The sequence below is a fragment of the Lagopus muta genome, chromosome 2 (genome assembly GCF_023343835.1).
Source record: "Lagopus muta isolate bLagMut1 chromosome 2, bLagMut1 primary, whole genome shotgun sequence".
In the NCBI taxonomy this organism is placed as follows: Eukaryota; Metazoa; Chordata; class Aves; order Galliformes; family Phasianidae; genus Lagopus; species Lagopus muta.
The window spans coordinates 83,313,993-83,332,793 of NC_064434.1; the positions used below are offsets into that span (position 1 = coordinate 83,313,993).

The window sequence follows — 18,801 nt, forward strand, 5'->3', positions numbered from 1 at the left end:
CTCCGCTGTCATCTCTTCTTGTGGCTTCAACTTCCTTTGTCTCGACTTGCGATCCCAGTTCCACCTGATGCTCCAGCCTTAAGGCTGACTTCAGCTCATGTGAGCACACCACGCCTCTGACTACATACCACTAGCTCCTAGTTTTTCTGGTTGTGTCTATTAGCACCCTTAGCTTGTCTATAGTGAGGACTCTCAGTCAAGTGAGAGCTGCCAGAAGCATATCATCTACTCACTCTCCAAGGACAGGTAACAGACACACAGACCAGGAGCGCTTGCAGAAGACTGACAAAGCTGGGCCTCCTGCAGTCAGGCTCCTCTTTTTGTCTCCAAGATAAATGGCTTGCCAGGGCTCTCTAGAGGAGTCCACCTGAGCAGCAAGGCAGTGTAATCTAGTCATGTCTGCATCACAGCGCCAGTCTGAGGAACGGAGTTGTCTGCCATCACCTTGAACACTGACTCTATTCCCTATTTCCTAAGCATTTCAAAGCAGTGTCAAGAGTGATTGTACTTGTCACCACAGAAGCAGCAACAACTGTAATTCTAGCCAACAAAATAAAATAAATTTGAAACATGCTTCTGCAGTGCCAAACACCCAAGAGTTAAAATCTCATTCCTTGTGAATCACGTTCAGTGTTATCCAAGATGCAGCACTTACTCCCACAGGCAGACTGTTCCACATCACTGTTCTGTGTCAGCCCAATTCGCTCTCACCTACCCCAAAAATACTACTGTGTGACATGGCCAATACCATGTAGCCAGATGACCAGCAGGATGGCACACTGGGGAGCAGTCCTTCACACCCAAAGAAGGTGAGACAGCCTGCAAGGATGTGTGGAGAGGTGTTTTTTGTTCCACAGAATCCATCTGGTTGCAGGATCTATTAATACTTGTTATTGCAGCAGCCCACAGCCAGCTGGAAAGACCCACTCCTCTGAGACAGCTCTTTCATCAGTGAATGCAGAGCTATTACCATGACAAAGGGTTCTCCCTCTGTCTTTTCTTGCTGTCAGATGACGTTTAGTCATCGTCCCTTATTATGACACAACCATGCATGCAGATCAGATTGAAGATTCATGCTGTATCCCAACTGTAATCACTTCATTTGATGAAGCCTTCAATACAGAAACGAAGGAGAACATAACCCCATCTATCTGAGCTCAACCACTAGCTCTTCTGAATGAGGCAAGAGATGTACATTCTTAAAAGTCATTCTTGCAAGCAAGCTGGTAGCTAACTGGAGCCCAGGGACCTGCTTTAAATTTCCGAGCTGCAGGTCTCCCAGGAGCTGAAATGGCAAATGGGCTTCTTTAATTACAAATGCAGCATTAGAGCAAGCATTTCTGGAAAAGATGCAGAACCATCACAAGTTACTCTCTATGCTAAATGGTGCAGGCAAAAAACCATTTGAAATACAACGAAACTTGCCACAAGACACTTGGTTCCTCTATATGAAGTAGGATGGTGCTCACTGGTGACAGAAGCCTTCCTTCTCAACTGGGAGAGTTGGGGGAGCAAAATCAAAACGTTGGGAGCAAACAAAAAATGCTTTTGGCAATAAGGCCACCATTGATAATGGTAGCAAAATACTATTGGATGGGCATCTTTTTTTTTCTGTATCCCCTTTTATAACACTGATTACTGCTATAGTCAAAGGAAATACTTCTAAATTCCAACCTAGTTAAGTATAAATTCCTATCTTCTGTCCCTCATATGGATAATTGTCCTGTTGCTTTCTTCAGGACCAAGCATATTTTGTCACTAACCCGAAAGGTGCTGAGCAGCTGAGAAATGCTAGTATTTGGTACCCTCTGCCATACTGTGGGTACCGCTGGCAGTGCAGCAGGTTCCTCTCCATCCGCTGGCAAAGGATCCAGAGAATGCTTAACAAGGAGCTGCTGCCTGCTTTCCTAAGTGAGAGTTCACATACGTGAGCATGTGCATGGCCCAGATATCGAGAAATGCCACGTATGCTTTGAAGACCACCTACGAAAAACAGATTATCAGTCTCAAAGCTTCACATCCTTCTCTAAGCAACGAGAAACATTCAGAAGCCTCAGGAACAGGAGAAGCAATCCAAAATGTCCAGTATGGATAAGAAGCAGCCAAGAATGCTTTTGACTCCTTTAATTCTTTAATTAATATTGTTGACAAGAAATAAACAAAACCAACCTGCAGAGCATGTATGAAAACCTACTGTCTCCCTGAAGACACTAAGTTGAAGAGACTTGGGGAATTTGGCTATCTTTAGCCTGCATTAGAAGACCAGACCAGAGCTTGCTAAACCAGAACTCTAGCAGAACCCCGCTGGCTTATTAACTCCATCAGTAATATTACAAAGGGAACCAAACCAGCTCACTTCACCATTTCTAGCTCCAGCATGAAGCATTCCTAATCCCTCCTAGTAAGTAAACATTGTAGATCAGTCCTTTGCAGTACACCTTTACTTCTCTCAGTAATAGCTTCATAGTAAAACATTTCCTCCTATTGCCCTTCACCAGTCTCCAGCTTCTCGCATTGCCCTGTATCACTGTAAAGAGCCAAAAAATCATGGAGCTCAAGAATCTGAGCAATAAAGGGGGAGCTCTAAAATTTCAATGAACTTTAAAAATAAAAACACACTAAAAACAAAAACCCAAGAAAAAGTAAAATATTGGAATTGCATCAACAACCCCTGCTGTATTGCAGGAGAGTATCTGACCTCAGCTGTTCCGCAACATCAATAAAGATGTCTCCCAAACCTGATAAACACCTTTAATATCTGAGCTTATAATTTGAGGGCGGATTAGGATTGCTAAAAGCTTAGAGAGGGAGAGCATTTAATTACACATTGCAAGCTGTGCAAACCTAAGCTGTGCTGGTGAGCTGCTCCCTTTGCTGTCCCTGGGCTGCCCCTGCCCACGTGTGGCTGTGGCCATGGGCCAGTTGGGATTGCAGATTCCAGTCCACTGGCTCCTACAACATTTTCTCGTGGAACAAAGCCCATCTCCTCTAACACAGTTTTTTTCCCAGGAACTGGCCCACGCTGAATAAAATAAATAAATCACAAGCGTTTTGTGAAGGGGAAAAAAAAATATTTCTGCTGTACATAACTCAGGGGAACAGATGTTTTTCCATTAGCTCACTGTTCCCTGCTACACTGGCTCTCTTTACATTTCTTGTTTATGGCGTGTTCATGAGAATATTTTTTTCTAAACTTCTAGCACATTAGTGAGCCAGCAGGTAGCTCTCTCCAGCCCACTGTGACTACAACAGAACAGTTATCAGGGTGATTTTTCTTTAAAAGCTCCTTGAAATAAGCATTAGGTCTACCTGGTAAGGTTTGCAGGCTGCATTTAGCAGGCATTTAGCCAATCTAAGATCAAATTACCAGACCTACTTTGCTGTGAGTGGCCATATTTGGTAAAGTACTGGGCTAGTCAAGAAGCTCAATTGTCAGATATAAAGTACTGGCAAAGACAAACAAAGTGGACATTGTAGTTAAAAGTAAAGCTTAAAATAATATAGCAACGGGAGCTGGAGTATTTGAACTCTTATTAAACTGGTTTGCAGCATTCTAAAATACTCCACATAAACAGAGTATACTATTATTACTGCCTGGAAATACACTCACACATACTTTGGGCAAGAAATCACTTGTTACCGAAGGAGTTTAAAACTACTAAAACTATTTACTTTCAGAACTGACTCACTTTGCTCTCCAGGTCAAAAGTAATCTTGTAAAAACGCGTAATGAAAGTAAGTTTTGGTCATAAATCTGAACCATTCCAAACATATTTTCATTAGCCAAACAGCATGATTGTACTTTTTAAACAGAAAGGAGGAGTACTGGCATAATTCTGTAAAGGAAAAAAGGGACAGAAACAGCTACCAGCTACATTCGTCTTGGTACTATTATCACCAATAAACTCTAGTATTCTCATAGCTCCTTCTGCTCCAAGAAGTGGAAGGAGTTAACAAGCTTTACTAATGCCACAGAAGTTTTCTCAAGCCTGATTAAACCTGTCAGTCGTGAAAAGCAGAAAAAAAGAGAAAAAAATGGGCATATGGATCACATAAAGATCATCTCACCTGGAGCTGCACCGCAGCAGAACTGTGAACTGCTGGGAGCTGCCTCTCCAAGTATTCCCTGAAGTAGGGCCCTGACACAGGGCTGCTTTCAGACTTGGGCCAAGAATAATGTTTAGGCTTGTTAATGTAAAACCTAATGAGATGACTCTACCCTTTTAAAAAGCCATTACATTTCAAGAAGCTGCAGGGGGGGGTTATTTTTAAAAGGGACCAGACAAGCTGTATTAATCACAGTCCTTGCTGAAGAACACTTGAAAACAGCATGCCTTGAAGTATTTCCCAAAGCATACCTCTCCAAGACCACCTCTGTTGTCTCTGAAGACAACAGACCCCTCACTCTTCCAAAGCCAACTGTGGCTGCCTGCAGGGGACAGGAAGGTATGGAAGCCCTCTAAAGAAACGTGTTAAGTTCCCTGATGCAGATGGGATCATTGCACTCCCCACTGGTCCTACAAGAGATGGATAGACATAAGGTAAACAGTGACAATTTAGTTTTGTGTGGATGTATGAAAAAGAAGAAGAGGACTTGTTCTAGAGACCATAGATGCATCGATTTGGATGCCTACCAGAAGCTACAAGTAGTTAGCTTGCCAAATGGCCAAGATGAAGTTCATGAAACACCGCTGCAGGGAAAAGCAAAAAACAATGGTGCAGCATATACAGGCTTTGCAGTTGCACTTTCAAAGCTGCTGCTTTATTATTTTCTATGTGGCTGTTCATAAACCCAGAAAAATTGCAGATGAAAACCACAGGTCTATACCCACTTATACACAAGTACTTTTAGCACAGCACAAAAAAGTCATTATTTGGGCAGAATTGACAGCCTTGCCTTCAGTATCTGCTAACTGCAAATGTTCTCGTGCACTAATTACAGAATGTGCTAAATAAGAGATGAATCAGGAGACAAACAAAAGTTCCCCAGTTCCAAGAGACTGAGGATGCTTGTGCAAAAGGCAGGCTAGCCCTGAACTCCTACTGCAGCAATGGGTAGATGGTGATGCTATAACCATTCCCCTATACTGGCACCATCTGATGACTACCACACACTAGCGCTGCTGTGCACTAGCTCCTTAGTGGAATCTGGCTGCTAAGGACTGCAAAACTAGCCTCACATATCTATAGGATAGTTTGCTTAGAGCACCTCTCTTCAGTGAAGGCCCAGAGAACTTTGCCTGGATTCATCAGCTTTCATGCCCTGGGATATGAAGAGATACGGGACCTGGAATGGCTCTGATGGAACCCAGACTGACAGGCTCACAGCCTGGTGCTCTGCATCCACATCACACCCACACACAGACACATGACCAGCTGCATCCTCCCTGTATCTGAGAAAGATAGATGCTTTGTTATTAATTTACTGTAGTATGAGGGTAACGATTTATCTGGAGATTTATGATTAGCACTAGAAAGGTTAAAGTGTTAATAATGGTAAAAACAGCAGCATGCAAGTCTTTTCCCAAAGGCAAACAAACATTTCCCTCCATTTACAGATAGGAAACTGAGGTATAAAAAAGCTAGGCAACTTGCCTAGAGTCACAAGATGAGTCATTGACTGAAAAAGGACAAGTCCCAGCTAAACCTGATAGAAATCTACAGCACACTGATGTGGCTCTTTCATAAACATGAAGTGAGTCCAGATGCAGGCATCAGAAGGTTATGCTAATTGCTTGTTGCTTTCCACAGCTGTTAATTTTGTGGTGAGCTGTAGCACAAGAGCATGTGATGACCTTAGCTGTTGTTTACAAAATATTTCTATTTTGGAAGTTATTACCTTGTAACTATTCCTGTCTTCCTCTCCTTCCTGATGGGAGAGATTTTGACACAGAGGGCCAGTGATGCTTTTTTGGGCTATTTGAGTCACTAAGCCCACCAAGACCACAAAGATGCATCCGTAACAGTAACTGGTCTCAGTAATGAAATCTCAAAGCAGTCACAATATATACTGTCAAAACATCGATCCTATTTCAAATCCAGTTAAATTAAACATGAAGAAAAACAAAGTTTAAAATAAGCCAACAGGACAGAAAAGTTACAGCTTATAATTTCTGCCTAAAAGAATTAACATCTCCGAGGAAGGCACGCTGAAAAGTAATTGTAGCAATTCACAGTGAGGTCACAGCAAGCACTAGGCCTTTATTACTTTTGTCTTTTCACACAGCAGTAAAAATAAGAACTGCCTCCAGCTCTCTGCAGGATGATGGACAACAGACACCTGACTTCTCACCACAATAAACTCCTTTTTTTTTTTTTTTTTTCCCAATCCCACCAGCCTCCTCTTCAGCCTTAAGTCAGAAGCATAAATGGAATAAAAGAAAACCCTGCTAGTGATCTAGTGATTTTGAGGACCATAGAACAGCAGTGAAATCCTAAGCAAATAACACGTGATTAACTTAAAGGATGACGCACTCCATTAGGTAAGTTCTTTTTTTCTTAACCATTAGCCAGATTGTAGCAAACAGAATGTCACATATTTTGAACCAGAATTGAGGTCTGGTTTGATAGAAAACAGCCCCATAAAAACAGCTATAAAAGTCTTTGCTGAGAAATAGCGTGAGACTACCAGGTTTTACGCAAACATTGTCAATTGTAGATAATTGATAGAATTTGACAAGTTCTGCATACCTAACAGTAAATTATCAGCAACGTTCTGGTGTGCTCTGCTTTTTTTCTTGTTGCATGTGGTAGCAGAGACATCTAAGAAGTAATCACAGCACTTTATTTCACGTTATTTCAGGCTCACAATGGTGGAAGAAAAACTGTGTCTCTTAAAAGCAAGACTGCAGGGTCAGAACTCCTTTTACCAGTCCTGAAATGCAAATGGTAGAATGTGCCGTGCAACTCTCCTCCTCACCAAGGGCCCTGTATAAAACTCCTTCATGAGTTTGGATGTCACCACTAGGTAGAGTTCCTTCTCAGGGAGGGAAAGGAGAATATTGAGCTTTGCTACAATGTGTTTCAAAGTGATGTGCAAATCTTTCAAGTCCTTGGGAGATTCAAGCAGCCAAGAATAAGATGAGTGGAGGACTTTTTCTTGTTTAATAATTTTCACTTAAAACTCGGGAAAAACTGGAATGCTGACAGCCTAAATAACATTTAATGGGTTGTTTGCCCAATCATGTTCAGCAAAATGAAACTAATTGCTACTATCAAATGACATTTCTTAATGAAGAACTGCTTCCTCTCCTCATTTAGAAACATATTTTAGTTATACTTGAAGTTTTCTGTGTTACGGAACAAGAGAGGTGAGCAGAAAAATCACATTACTCCAACATTTTATTTGTTAACATTTAACCAAGCAGTATTTCAAAAACCAAGTGGGATAGATGGGCAAATTTACTGTTGGTGTAAGGTGTTGAAACAGCCCTGATTTTAACTATTCCTTTAATACCCATGTCATCTTATTCACCACTGGAAAGTGAAGGAATTCCAGGTTGTCCATGAATGCCAAAACTTACCAGCTTGTAGCCAGATTTGTTCAAGAGTTGTCCACAGCTGCATAGGTCCTTGCTTCATCATGCTGCTCCGCATTGTTATTTCAGATATGGCTTGTTCCATTCTTGATGCAGCAAGGGAAGAGGCTCGCTGTGATCCTATGGACCAAACAAACAAGAACAGCAGTGTATTTTATACTTCGGCATATTTGGCTCATTAGCTAGACAGGTCTGATTGTCTTCTCGAAAGCCCGTTTTGTGTCGTAAGACTTACACTGAATTCTGAACTGGAGAAATATGCCCTATAAAAGGTTATTTTATTGAAAAGACTGTATTACCCATGGGCTGCACCTCAAGCAAGTGAATCAAGAGACAGTAATTTTCTAAAAGTCTGCTTATCAGCTTCATTGAGGAAGCAACTGTATTTTGCTCATTTGGATAGTTGAATTCTACCATCAAATTATTTCTCAAGAATATTTATTAGTAACCTGTTTTATAAGCATACCATCACTATACAACTGCAGAACGTGGCTCACTAATGTAAAATGCTAGTACAGAGCTACAGAGTAGGTCAGCAGCATTCAAAGAACACAGATTTCAAGTGACATCAATACTGTCCTGTTGGTTTAGAGACAGCGTGGTTTTTCACTTAACCTCAGGGAGCAGAGAGTTCAGTGCTTCGACTACATTAACCTTTAGCATGTGCTGTAACATTTATGTAAGAACAAAGGATTCACACCCACAGCTCAGGGAACAAAACATCACATCAAAAGGTGATTCCAGAAAGAAGGTACAAACAGAAACCATATTCTCAAGTGCGGTATGCAGTCGTTTACTGGTGAGCCACCCTTTCGCAGGACTACCAAGAGGACAGTCACAAAGCATGGAGCTATGAAATGGGACTCCAGAACTGGCTTCGTGAGGTTTTGAGAACTAAATATTTTAGTATATATAGGTTTAATGTGATTTTAAGATTAATAAGCTCTTTCTCTAGAGAGTTGTTGTGACTAAAGCACTTGGGCTGATCTGGTAGATGACAAGATCTTGGAGCTAAAATCCCATGTTCTCTCACAGCAGCCCTCCAGAAAGAGCATAGTAACAGGTATTTGGAGAAGCTGTGGTAGCTCTGAGCATGGGAAGAAGTGCAAAAGCCTGCCATGGGATATATACATTAAGCAGTCTTTTGAAGAAAGATCCAGCACAGAGGCCTGCTGACACCATGGCCCCCCATAGGTGATGGTCAGATGTCAAGATATGTTTCAGCTTCAGCCCTCTCCAGCTGGAAAAACTGGAGAGGGCTGAAACTAAAGCACATCTTGACAGCTGAGCATCACCTATGGGGGCCATGGTGTCAGCAGGCCTCTGTGCACCCCATGCTCCTCTGCAAAGACTGGGCAGACTGGGCAGAACACTGCCCACGGCTTTTATACAAGCCAAAGCCTCTGAGAGCATACTCTCTATGGAGAGACCACAATTGCCTCAAACTGCCACGGGAAACGCTTGTCCTGTTATCTCACTGCTAACCAATGTCATTCATTTCCAGCAGCAGAACTTCAAAACAGCTCCCCAGTGCTCAGCACAGACGCCTCCCACAGCTCCCTTGCAAAATGCAGATGTGCTCCTCCTAAATGCATTTTTAACATTCCTGCATATTTTCAAAGACATTCCTGACCTAATGTTCCAAGAGATGACAGTGCAGTAATGCAGTAATTATGGCTACAATAGTACCGTAAAAGTCATTCCACATTGTATGGAGAATTTATTGTAACAGTTTATTTAACAGATCAATCTTCTTCTGCCTGTTTCACTGTACGGAATTCCTCCCTCTGCCATGTCCACTCCTGCTCATCTCTCTCCCTCCATTTAGAAGAAATTTCACTGCAAAAGGGCTCCCAGGAACTCGCAGGCAGAATGAGGTTGTTTAATGCAGGGAAAACAAACAGGCACTCATCCCCAGCAGAGAGGCAACATGAAAATTGCCATGTGAACAATTATTGATGCTGTTTAGGGCAGACTCACATGGTCAAATTCAAACTGCATGGGCTTCGTGGACTTAGTAGTCAGCCTAAGCAGATTCTTGTATTAGCATTCCTGATCAGAGTGGTGTGCTTTAAAAGCAACATTCAGCATTACATTCCTCTGCCAAGGCTGTCCTCTTTCAGAGAGGCTTTCTGGAGCTGTGCAGCACCTATACCTAACGCTGTTCTGACTGCAGTGAGTGGGCAGAAGGGCTGTGCCTTACTCACATCCGCTTGGGGAAATCCTCTTTTCCTTGCAAGTCAATGCATGGGGATGATGTCACTATGAGGGAACTCTGCATTTTGGACAGGTTCATGTGTTGCTGCAGGGCTGAACAGCCATTTCAGGTTTTATGAAACAACCTTTCCTCACAAATAAGGCTTTAAAGAACATCACTATGAGGAACTTGAAGAAGCACAGGCTAGCTTCTCCTCTCCCTCTTAGCCAGGCAGGTAGCTGCTGAAGGCAGAGAGCCTGCAGTGTGACACTGATCTTTGTCCACTGCTGTGTGTGCTTCAGCCTGTGCAGCCTTAAAAAGGGAATTCGAGTTACTTAGCAATTTACTGCCTTTGGCAGTTATATGCAAAGAGCCTCTGCTGTAAATTGCTAAGTAACTTGGGCTTCCTTTTCATGTTGCAGTCCTTTGATATTTCTTTTCCATTCCAGCCTAAACAAGGAAGCAAGCCACACCAGGCAGTGATCAGCTGATCTGTCCCCAGCCCTGCACAGTCTCAGACAGATATGTTCCTTGCTCTCAGCACACACGTACATGGAAAGGCTCCATTCCAGCCCAAATCCAAACAGCAGCAGTTTGCTACTGCTATTTCTTCTCACCTCTGCAAGCCCTTGTAGGAAGGCTCCAATAAACCCTTTAAGGGCAGGACTTTGCTGGCTTGGCCTTTATAGACAAAAGGCATCTAGCCACAGACCTGACCCTCAGGTGCATATACCAGTGACCTCAGGCCAAGGAATGCTGCCAGAGCCAGAAGCAATGATAGCTCTCACACAGAATGCCTATTCCTAAAGGAATGTAGAACTTTATAGGCTAAAAAAAACCCCACAAAACCTGTCTCACAGAACTTAAATGTCAAGCCTGAAAATACATGCAAATGTTGGCATAAGAAAACAGCACCTCAATTTGTTATTTTAGTGCATTTTCTTTCTCTTTTTAACAGCTCCACCAGACAGAATATAAACTTTGCGTTTTACAACAAAGCCCTCTACACATTTTTTGAAAGAAATGATTAAAAAAAATATTTCATCATGATGAGCTCCACATAGAAACCCTGCAAAAACATACCTAAATAATTTTGCTGCAGCACTGTTATAAGACCAAGAAGGACTAAGTTAAATATTTTACATTTATGGAAAAACTACTATGAGAATAGGAATGCACCTCCATAGATTTACTGGGCTTATAAGAAATGTAGAATTCCCCAGCCTAAATCACTTGAGGCAAGAACATTATTAGATAAGACTAAATCACAAAAAGAATGAAATAGCAAGACAGCTGACTGATACCAGTGAATTTAGTTAGGAACGCTGCTTCAGTTAGGGGAAGATGAAGAAAATAAAGAGGAATTAATCTTCCTGGCAGGAAACCTAAAATTCTAGCACAGCAAATAATCTCATTGTGACCTAACCGAGGAGGGGGAGGCCGGTGTCAGACCCAGCTGCAGTAATCTCCCTTTGGTCACGGGGGATCACAGAGCACTGTGCATCGCAGCGATACTGCCGCACGCTCCCTGGAGGCTGCATGCCGGAAACTGGAGCCTGCTGCAGGCTGCCAGCACCAGGCCTGCTCCCTCCCTTCTGCTGCAGCACTGGGAGGCACGAGGGGAGAGCGCGGCTGGAGCAGCGCACTGCTGCCTCACCTCCTGCTTCCTCCAAAAGGGCCCCCAACTGGGACATGCGTCCAGCTGCTGCCTCCAGGACAGTACTGTGGAGGAGTGAAGGCTGATTTGTCTGCCCAGCATCAGGGATCATAAGGGATGCTTCTGTAAATCTTCACAGTGACCTTCAAGTGATTACAGTCTCAAATGATTTTGCACCAACCACCAGAAAACATTCACATTTGCTCCCTTTTCCATCACTTTTAATATGCCAAGCAGCACTTATTCATTCTTTATTCATTAGATAAACTCTCTTCATCCATCTGTGTTGAATTTGGTCTTTTCTCTTTCAGTAATCTAAAGAACTACAAAAAAGTGATTCACACATACAGTGAGAAAACAGACTTACACAAAATATAGAAACATATTGCAGCAAAGGATATTACAAGGGAAAAGAAATAAACAGATTAAGAATTACATAAATATATGCGTATAGAACCAGGAAGATTACAATGTCATAAATACAAACCCTCAGGGCTCGACACTGTGAACAAAAGAGCAGACACACTGACTAATGTTTTGATGCTTGAGTGTTTGCAGGCTCAAGACTTACCCTTGTAATGCTTTTTAAACCACTGATGAATATAAACGGGGGTTAAACACACAGAACTACAGAATGGCAGGCGATGGAAGAGACCTCAAGAGATCACTGAGTCCAACTCCCCTGCTAAAGCAGGTACCCTACAGTAGGTTGCATGGGTAGATGTCCAGATGGGTCTCTAATATCTCCAGAGATGGAGACTCCACAATCTCCCTGGGCAACCTGTTCCACTGCTCCATCACTATTACGTAAAGAAGTCCTTCCACATGTTTGAACACATTTGATTTAATAAAAGCCACATACGGAATGAGAATTTGTCATCCTCTTCAGCTGTATGCACTGAGGACATGACATCAGTTTTACCAGTTCTCGGACAATCACTAATTCCCTAACTTGAAAGCATGAGACTCACTCAAAATATAATGTTTTTAAAAGTAAGAATTCCCCCCCCTAAGTGTTTCTCTACATGCACATGCGTAGAAAGCTGATGTATTTAAGATGAGAAAGCACAGATCATTTCCTCACCAGAATCATTATCATGAGCATCCGGGAGCGTGAGATGAAGTCCGTTATGCTTTTTGATCACTGGCGTTTCGGTCACAGTACTTCCTTTCTCAGAGCCACTGTAAAGAAACAAAACTGTTATCTGCCACCTTTCAGCAGGGAGACAATGTTCTCCTCGAAGCAGGCAATAATCTCACCTAACTGTCTTCTGGAACTGAAAACTTCAGGTGTTTCTTGAATGTGTCATTCTAACACCACCTACCCAGCAATGGATGAGAAATTCGGTCACTGAAAAACCATGCCCAGCAAGGGCTCCAGTCTATGTGCTGCTTTCAGTTTATTTGACTGCTGCAATCTTTGCCAACTACTGGATGGGCAACGTGTTCCCAGCTAAAAAACCAAATAAGAGAAGGCCAACTACCAATGTCCCGCATACAGAAGAACCACTGCCCCTTTGGATTTTCTGTAGGAGGTGGATTTGTGAGTGTGCTGCTCTAATCCTTTTGAAACAGACCAACCACTTTCTAAACTCCTTTATTTCAAGAAGATTATCTCCTCTCTCACTTTTGTTCTATTTCAACAGAGAAAGAAGATAAAAGCTACCACATAGTACCACTTTATGAAGGGAAGCCTATTTGGTCTGCTTCTCTTCTAGACTTCTTTTCTTACACGGCAGCTCTTCAAAAGAGGAACTCCAAAATAATAATAACCCTGTATCTAATGATAATCACTTAGTGTTGATCTCCTGAACCTTCCTGTCACCAAAGGACTGCCACCTCTCTAGGACCAGATGGATGGTGATGATATCTCCTCTCACCATCCATTAAGAGACAAAATATCAAAAGGAAAAGTGACCACCCTGGCTATTTTTACTGGCACACTTCCAAGCCCTGCAGCTCAGCTTTTGGATAATATTCCTTCCAGGAAAGGAGCTGTCACAGAATCGTGATTGCTGTGCATGCCCAGTCTTCCAGTTTAATTAGTCCTATGGTACAGACTGCATAGGATTCCCTTGAATTTGTATTAATCCAGCAGAAGAATTACCTTGGGATTGGGATTTGGTTTTAAATACGATTGTGCTGTAATCACAAAAAACAACAGCAGAAGATAAACCAAATCTTGCCCTTGCCAACAAACAGTCTAGGACTGAAAGCCACTTACTGTCATTTGTCATACTGTTAATCGTATTTATAATAGCTAATTAACCTCTTACTAGGCTTAGGGATCAAACATTACAGTTTTTGTTAGTGGACCATGAATTCTCGGCGACTGACGGCTCATCTAAGTCTGGCCTTGACTAGGCCTCCCCGTTTTACATACTGGTTTCCAGACTGATGTCCCATTTGAAATTATTATGTGGTGAAAGATAGAAGGGAGAATTCAATGCTTAGTCCTGCACCTCTGTCTTGCTCAGCCATCACTGACACAAGTGTCACTGCCTTGGCTGGAGGATGCTGGTGGAACAGCAGAGGTATGTGCAAACCTGCCAGCTTTGCTTTATAATATTACTAACATGGTGCTTTGATGCAGCAGTCACCGTGAGGTCAGTGTTTAGGCACATGGCCGAACGCTGATTTAGGCATTAGATTACTACAGAAAGGACAGGCACTTAGCATGGTACATAAATACCTGCCAGGGGAGAAAGTACTGGGCCCTAGAAGACTCTGTAGACTGACAAAGTTACAGTAAGATTGTGCAGCTAAGAAACCAGGGCCAAACAATACAACCAAATGCAACTGAAGTGCAATTTAACTGTGGGTGATTAGCTACTGATTGAACTAGTAAAGAGTTTGGAGTGTAACAGCTCTCAACCTCATATAAAAACAGGCTTTTCTTTTCCAAGAGGCCCTAACAAACGGCTGCCTCTAAGTCCCACTGATAAGAATTCCCCTTCAGTTCCTTTGAAAGCCCAACCCAGAATATTTTAAATATTTGTTAGCTGATAGTGCTGCAATTTGCATTAAAAAGGTACTTCCTGCAGCACTAAATCCAGTCAAAAACTGCAGGTACCAAGTTAATTTCTGCTACTTTTCAAGCACTATTTCCTAATGCAAGATGCTTTCTGAAGCATTTTTTTGAGAAAGCCAAAAATTACTACTGGGAATAGCAATGAAATACACATTAGAGGTCCTAAAAGAGAAAGCAGAGCAATTTGTTTTGTTTAGGCTTCTATGGCTAAAGCTTATCAAAAGCCCCTAAAGCTGTCACATCTTGGTCTTTTAAACGTAACAGCCAAAGCACAGCTTGAGATCCAAATGCAATCCAAATGCTTGAAGTATTTGTCTGTTCTCCAACTCAGTCCCTTCAGTCTCAAGATTGCAACCCCCCAGCTTGCAACAGTAAGTCACATCCAGTTCTACGTGTTCAGTGTGGATTTGATCACCTTCACAAGGACGACTCATGAGTGTAAAGATTATTCATGTGAAAAATACAAGATTGAATCATCAGCTAAAGACACTAAGGCTATGGAAATCAATGATTCCAGCATGTAAGAGACTATTTCTAGTGCTGTGTAAATATATGTAGTGTGTGGTCTGCTGCTCATTAGCTAAACCAACACGGAATTACTAAGAATCCTTTAAGGACAGCTTGTACCTAGACATGCATCATTCTGTACCACCATTCTGGTGTTTATAAAGCCTGTGTAAATGTACTCACAAACAGGGGAACAATAAAACTTCTTTATCAACTGGGTGCCATGACCGTTGCTGTCAAGCATGTTGTATTTTCCATCAGACACAACCTCTACAAACATTACAAGTGAGAGGTAAGTATAGCGTTGGGATATTTCCAAGGGGGGAAGGGCTGTACATTGGTATGACGGCTGTGAAAATAACCAAGGGAAGAGAGAAGGAAGAAAATTCAAACTGTCAACCTTCACACTTTCTAAAGTCTTATCTTTTCTGGAGGGGAAGCAGATGACAGAAAGAGAACATAACTATGACCTCTTTCAGCACTATTCAAATTCTTTTCTTTTTTTTTTTTAAATTGTGGCTAAAAATCTACTTCTGTTGTTTGTTTGAAAATTATTATTACTTATTATCCCTTTCACAAAGTAATTTAAGTATCTGGACAATTAAAGAAGATAGCTACATCCCCATTGTGAAATCTGAACAGTTGGACAGTGGAGAAAGCCTACCTGTGCTGTAAAACACTATAAGCCATCTGCCACATCTGCAACATACGTCTGCATGTCACCAGAGCCTCCTCAGGTCCTTTATGAATCCATTCCAGCTTCACTTTGGTGAAGAGCAAGCTGTAAGATGAAAAAGAACAACTTCTGTTTTATTGGCACCTCATAAATGTTGAAAATCAGTATCACTCTAGTAAGATCCTGGCAGCCAGCAATTTTGCTTTCTTAGTATGTCCAGTTCTAAAAGAAAACACTGGAACACAAAACATTTAATTTGGCTCAACTTTAGTTCCCGACAAGGAGATGAGAGGATTACCAGTATTCCTCAGCTGCAGTCAGATCTATATCACAAAGTTGGCAGGACGTGTTAAAAGCAATGTATTAGAATGCCAACAAGGTGAAGCATACATTGAATCTCATTTTATTGTGGACAGCATTAAAAACAAAATAAAAAGGAACTGGCAAACAGAAACCAGAATGCTTTTTCAGTCTGCCATCCTCCTATGACAATGACTTACATAATAAATATCAGACAATATGTTTGGGAAAAATCCAAAGCACCTAATATACTTTAAAAATTATGTAATGCCTCACAGGAAGGAAATATTTCCTCTTCACTCCACCTGGCATCATCTTGTGCCCCTAGGCAAGACAGCTGATAGCCCTGGTATGTTTTTGTACTACATAGTGTAAGAACAGCTACTGTACCTAGAGAATACACACTTACACAGACCATGGGAATTCAGCAGAATTAGGTCAACCTCAGGTTAGAAGACAGATTCAGAAATGACACAACTCACCACTTGCTGCTAGCATGGCTTTTAACACTATCTTTTACAAACATGTAAAAAAAATTACTTATTCCTGTTCACAGCATCAGCAAGACACTCACTACAATAGTATCCAATGTCTAGTTCTCATCTGCAACTCAAATTGGATGAGGTTCAGAAAATGGTTATACTAGTGCGCTGAGCCCCCAAAAATGTAGTTCATCAGAGGCTCAAGAAGCTTAGTTGATTTAGTTTAACCAAGAAACATCAAAGAAAATATTTTGCTTCAGCCTGCAATGGAGAAAATGTACTTAATAGTGAGGTTTAGATCCAACAGAAAATCAGAAGATTCGAGGTTTTGTTGGAAGCTGAAACTTATCAAATGAAGATGGTGAGTAAATGCAAATATGCAATTATGAAAGCAAATAACCTTTGCAGCATCTACCTTGTGTGTAGAGTACATTCTTTAAAGTTTTTTCAGCAAGACAGGATAACTTCTGGAAGGCAATGGTATTAGACAAATTGAAGCTATGGGCTTGATGGAGGGGCTCACAAGTTAGATTCTTTGGAGTCTGTTCAGCAGAGGAATGGACCTGCACCATCACTCATTGCCCTTTTGGCAATTCACTTCTGAAAAGTATTCTATCAGTCCAAGCACCTACTACCATGAACTATCAATGTTATTTTACAAGTGCAGAATATTTTTAAACCATCCAAACTTTCAAGGTGAAAGACCTTCATAACCAATGTATGACATCCATTGCAGCAGAAGAGTAGTGGTCAAGGAGACCCAAGGGCCTTGAGAAGAAAATACTCGTATTATATCCCCAAATAACACCACGCTCATGGATGCTAAAGGATAACAGTCTTAATACTAATCAAATAGAACACATAAGAATGAATAATCTGTTAACAGTCAAACTACTATGCAGAAGGGATATATTAACAGTGTTCCTCCTTCATTTCATACCTGTATGGATATAGATAATTTAGCTATCCGCACACAAAATCACTACACAGTATACTTAAACATTGTAATTAAGCATTATGAAGGTGAATATTACATTCTTTTTTTCCATCATTCTGCTGCTTTTACAGTGACTACATATCAACTTCTTTGGATGAAGATGCAAAATTCTATCTGAAGAGTGAGAACAACTAATGAAATACAGGAAAAGAGCAAATCCCTAACAAAAACATAAGAATGTCTCAGCAGAATATTATCATCAGTTGTAAGACATAGGCACACAAAGGTTAAAAAAAAATAAAGAAATAACACAATTTTTGCAAGTGTCACTGCAATGGAACATTAGCAGATCTTAGAAATACCATGCATAGTTAACTGTTGTGGTAATGAGACTCTGGAATATTGCTGTTCATGCTATCAAGCAATAATATAATGAACAAAACCAAAAGGCAAACAGGAAGAACGTAAGTGGCAAAAGGATTCAGGCTGTACTGACAACAGTAGTAAACAATGGAATTCAACATGACAGTTGCAAGCTGGAAAGAAAATCATTGCATTATATATGTTATATGTTGTTTGCATTTCTCAGCTCCTAGTAAGTTTTGTAACAGTAAAACTAGATAAATAAAAATACAGAGAGACCAATGAAGTAGATGGCACAGTATCATTTTTATCTCAAGTTTATCATTTTACTACAGAGATAGCACTCTTGCAACAAATAAATCTAAAGGGTATCATGTTGTATCAGTGTCTGCACACAACTCTCAAGTGCATAAACAAAAGATCCGCAGAAGATCTCACTTTATTGTATTTTCTTAGTATCATTTTACTGTACTTTCATATGATGCTTGTAATATTAAACAGAGCAGACTCTTAAAGAGATTCCACATCTAAAAATAGCCCTGAGATTATCAATATAGTCATTGTTAATTCTGTTAGCCTCTGAAAATGAAAACAGAGATTTGAACTAAAGTAAATACATAAATTACAGGTACATAAGCATAGGAAAAGAGAGGAAAAAAACCCCAAGTCATTCTTGTAATGTGTACAATTTCAGGAACAGCAACAGTGGAAAATAACCAGTGCTTACTCTCTTGATACTGGACTCTAAGTTCCCTCTCAACACAGGCTTTCTTCTAACACTTACGTGGACAGTATCAAAAGTCTCTGTTCCCTGCCATAAGGTCAAGTAACTGCCACAAGTAAACATACTGATCAATCACAGCAACATTAACTCAAATTAATATCTGTATATAGCTGACTTTGTTTAGATAAATTCATTTGCGAAGCTTGAAAAATTAGGTTTCACTATTACAGCATATTATAAATGTGGATGAAGTTGGGAGATGCTATGTCTAATAATAACCTACTGACTTTGCAGATGCTCTAAAAATATAGTAAATTTATTAAATGGTTAATTAAGAGTTCTTAAAGCTTCTTTAAAATGGAGTTTTTAGTTTTAAACGTAGTAATGAT

The 18,801-nt window shown here is 40.9% G+C and overlaps 1 protein-coding gene across 3 annotated transcripts in view; it reads right to left on the bottom strand.

Moving 5' to 3' along the window:
• TTC7A (tetratricopeptide repeat domain 7A) overlaps positions 1–18,801 on the bottom strand; it is a 161,456-nt gene that overhangs the window by 39,892 nt on the left and 102,763 nt on the right. For all 3 annotated transcript variants that reach the window (XM_048935088.1, XM_048935087.1, XM_048935089.1), the window contains 3 exons: positions 15,595–15,711; positions 12,477–12,574; positions 7,524–7,658 (listed from right to left, as the gene is read on the bottom strand). In XM_048935088.1, the coding sequence (XP_048791045.1) occupies positions 7,524–7,658; positions 12,477–12,574; positions 15,595–15,711 (350 nt within the window). The remainder of the gene's footprint in view (positions 1–7,523; positions 7,659–12,476; positions 12,575–15,594; positions 15,712–18,801) is intronic.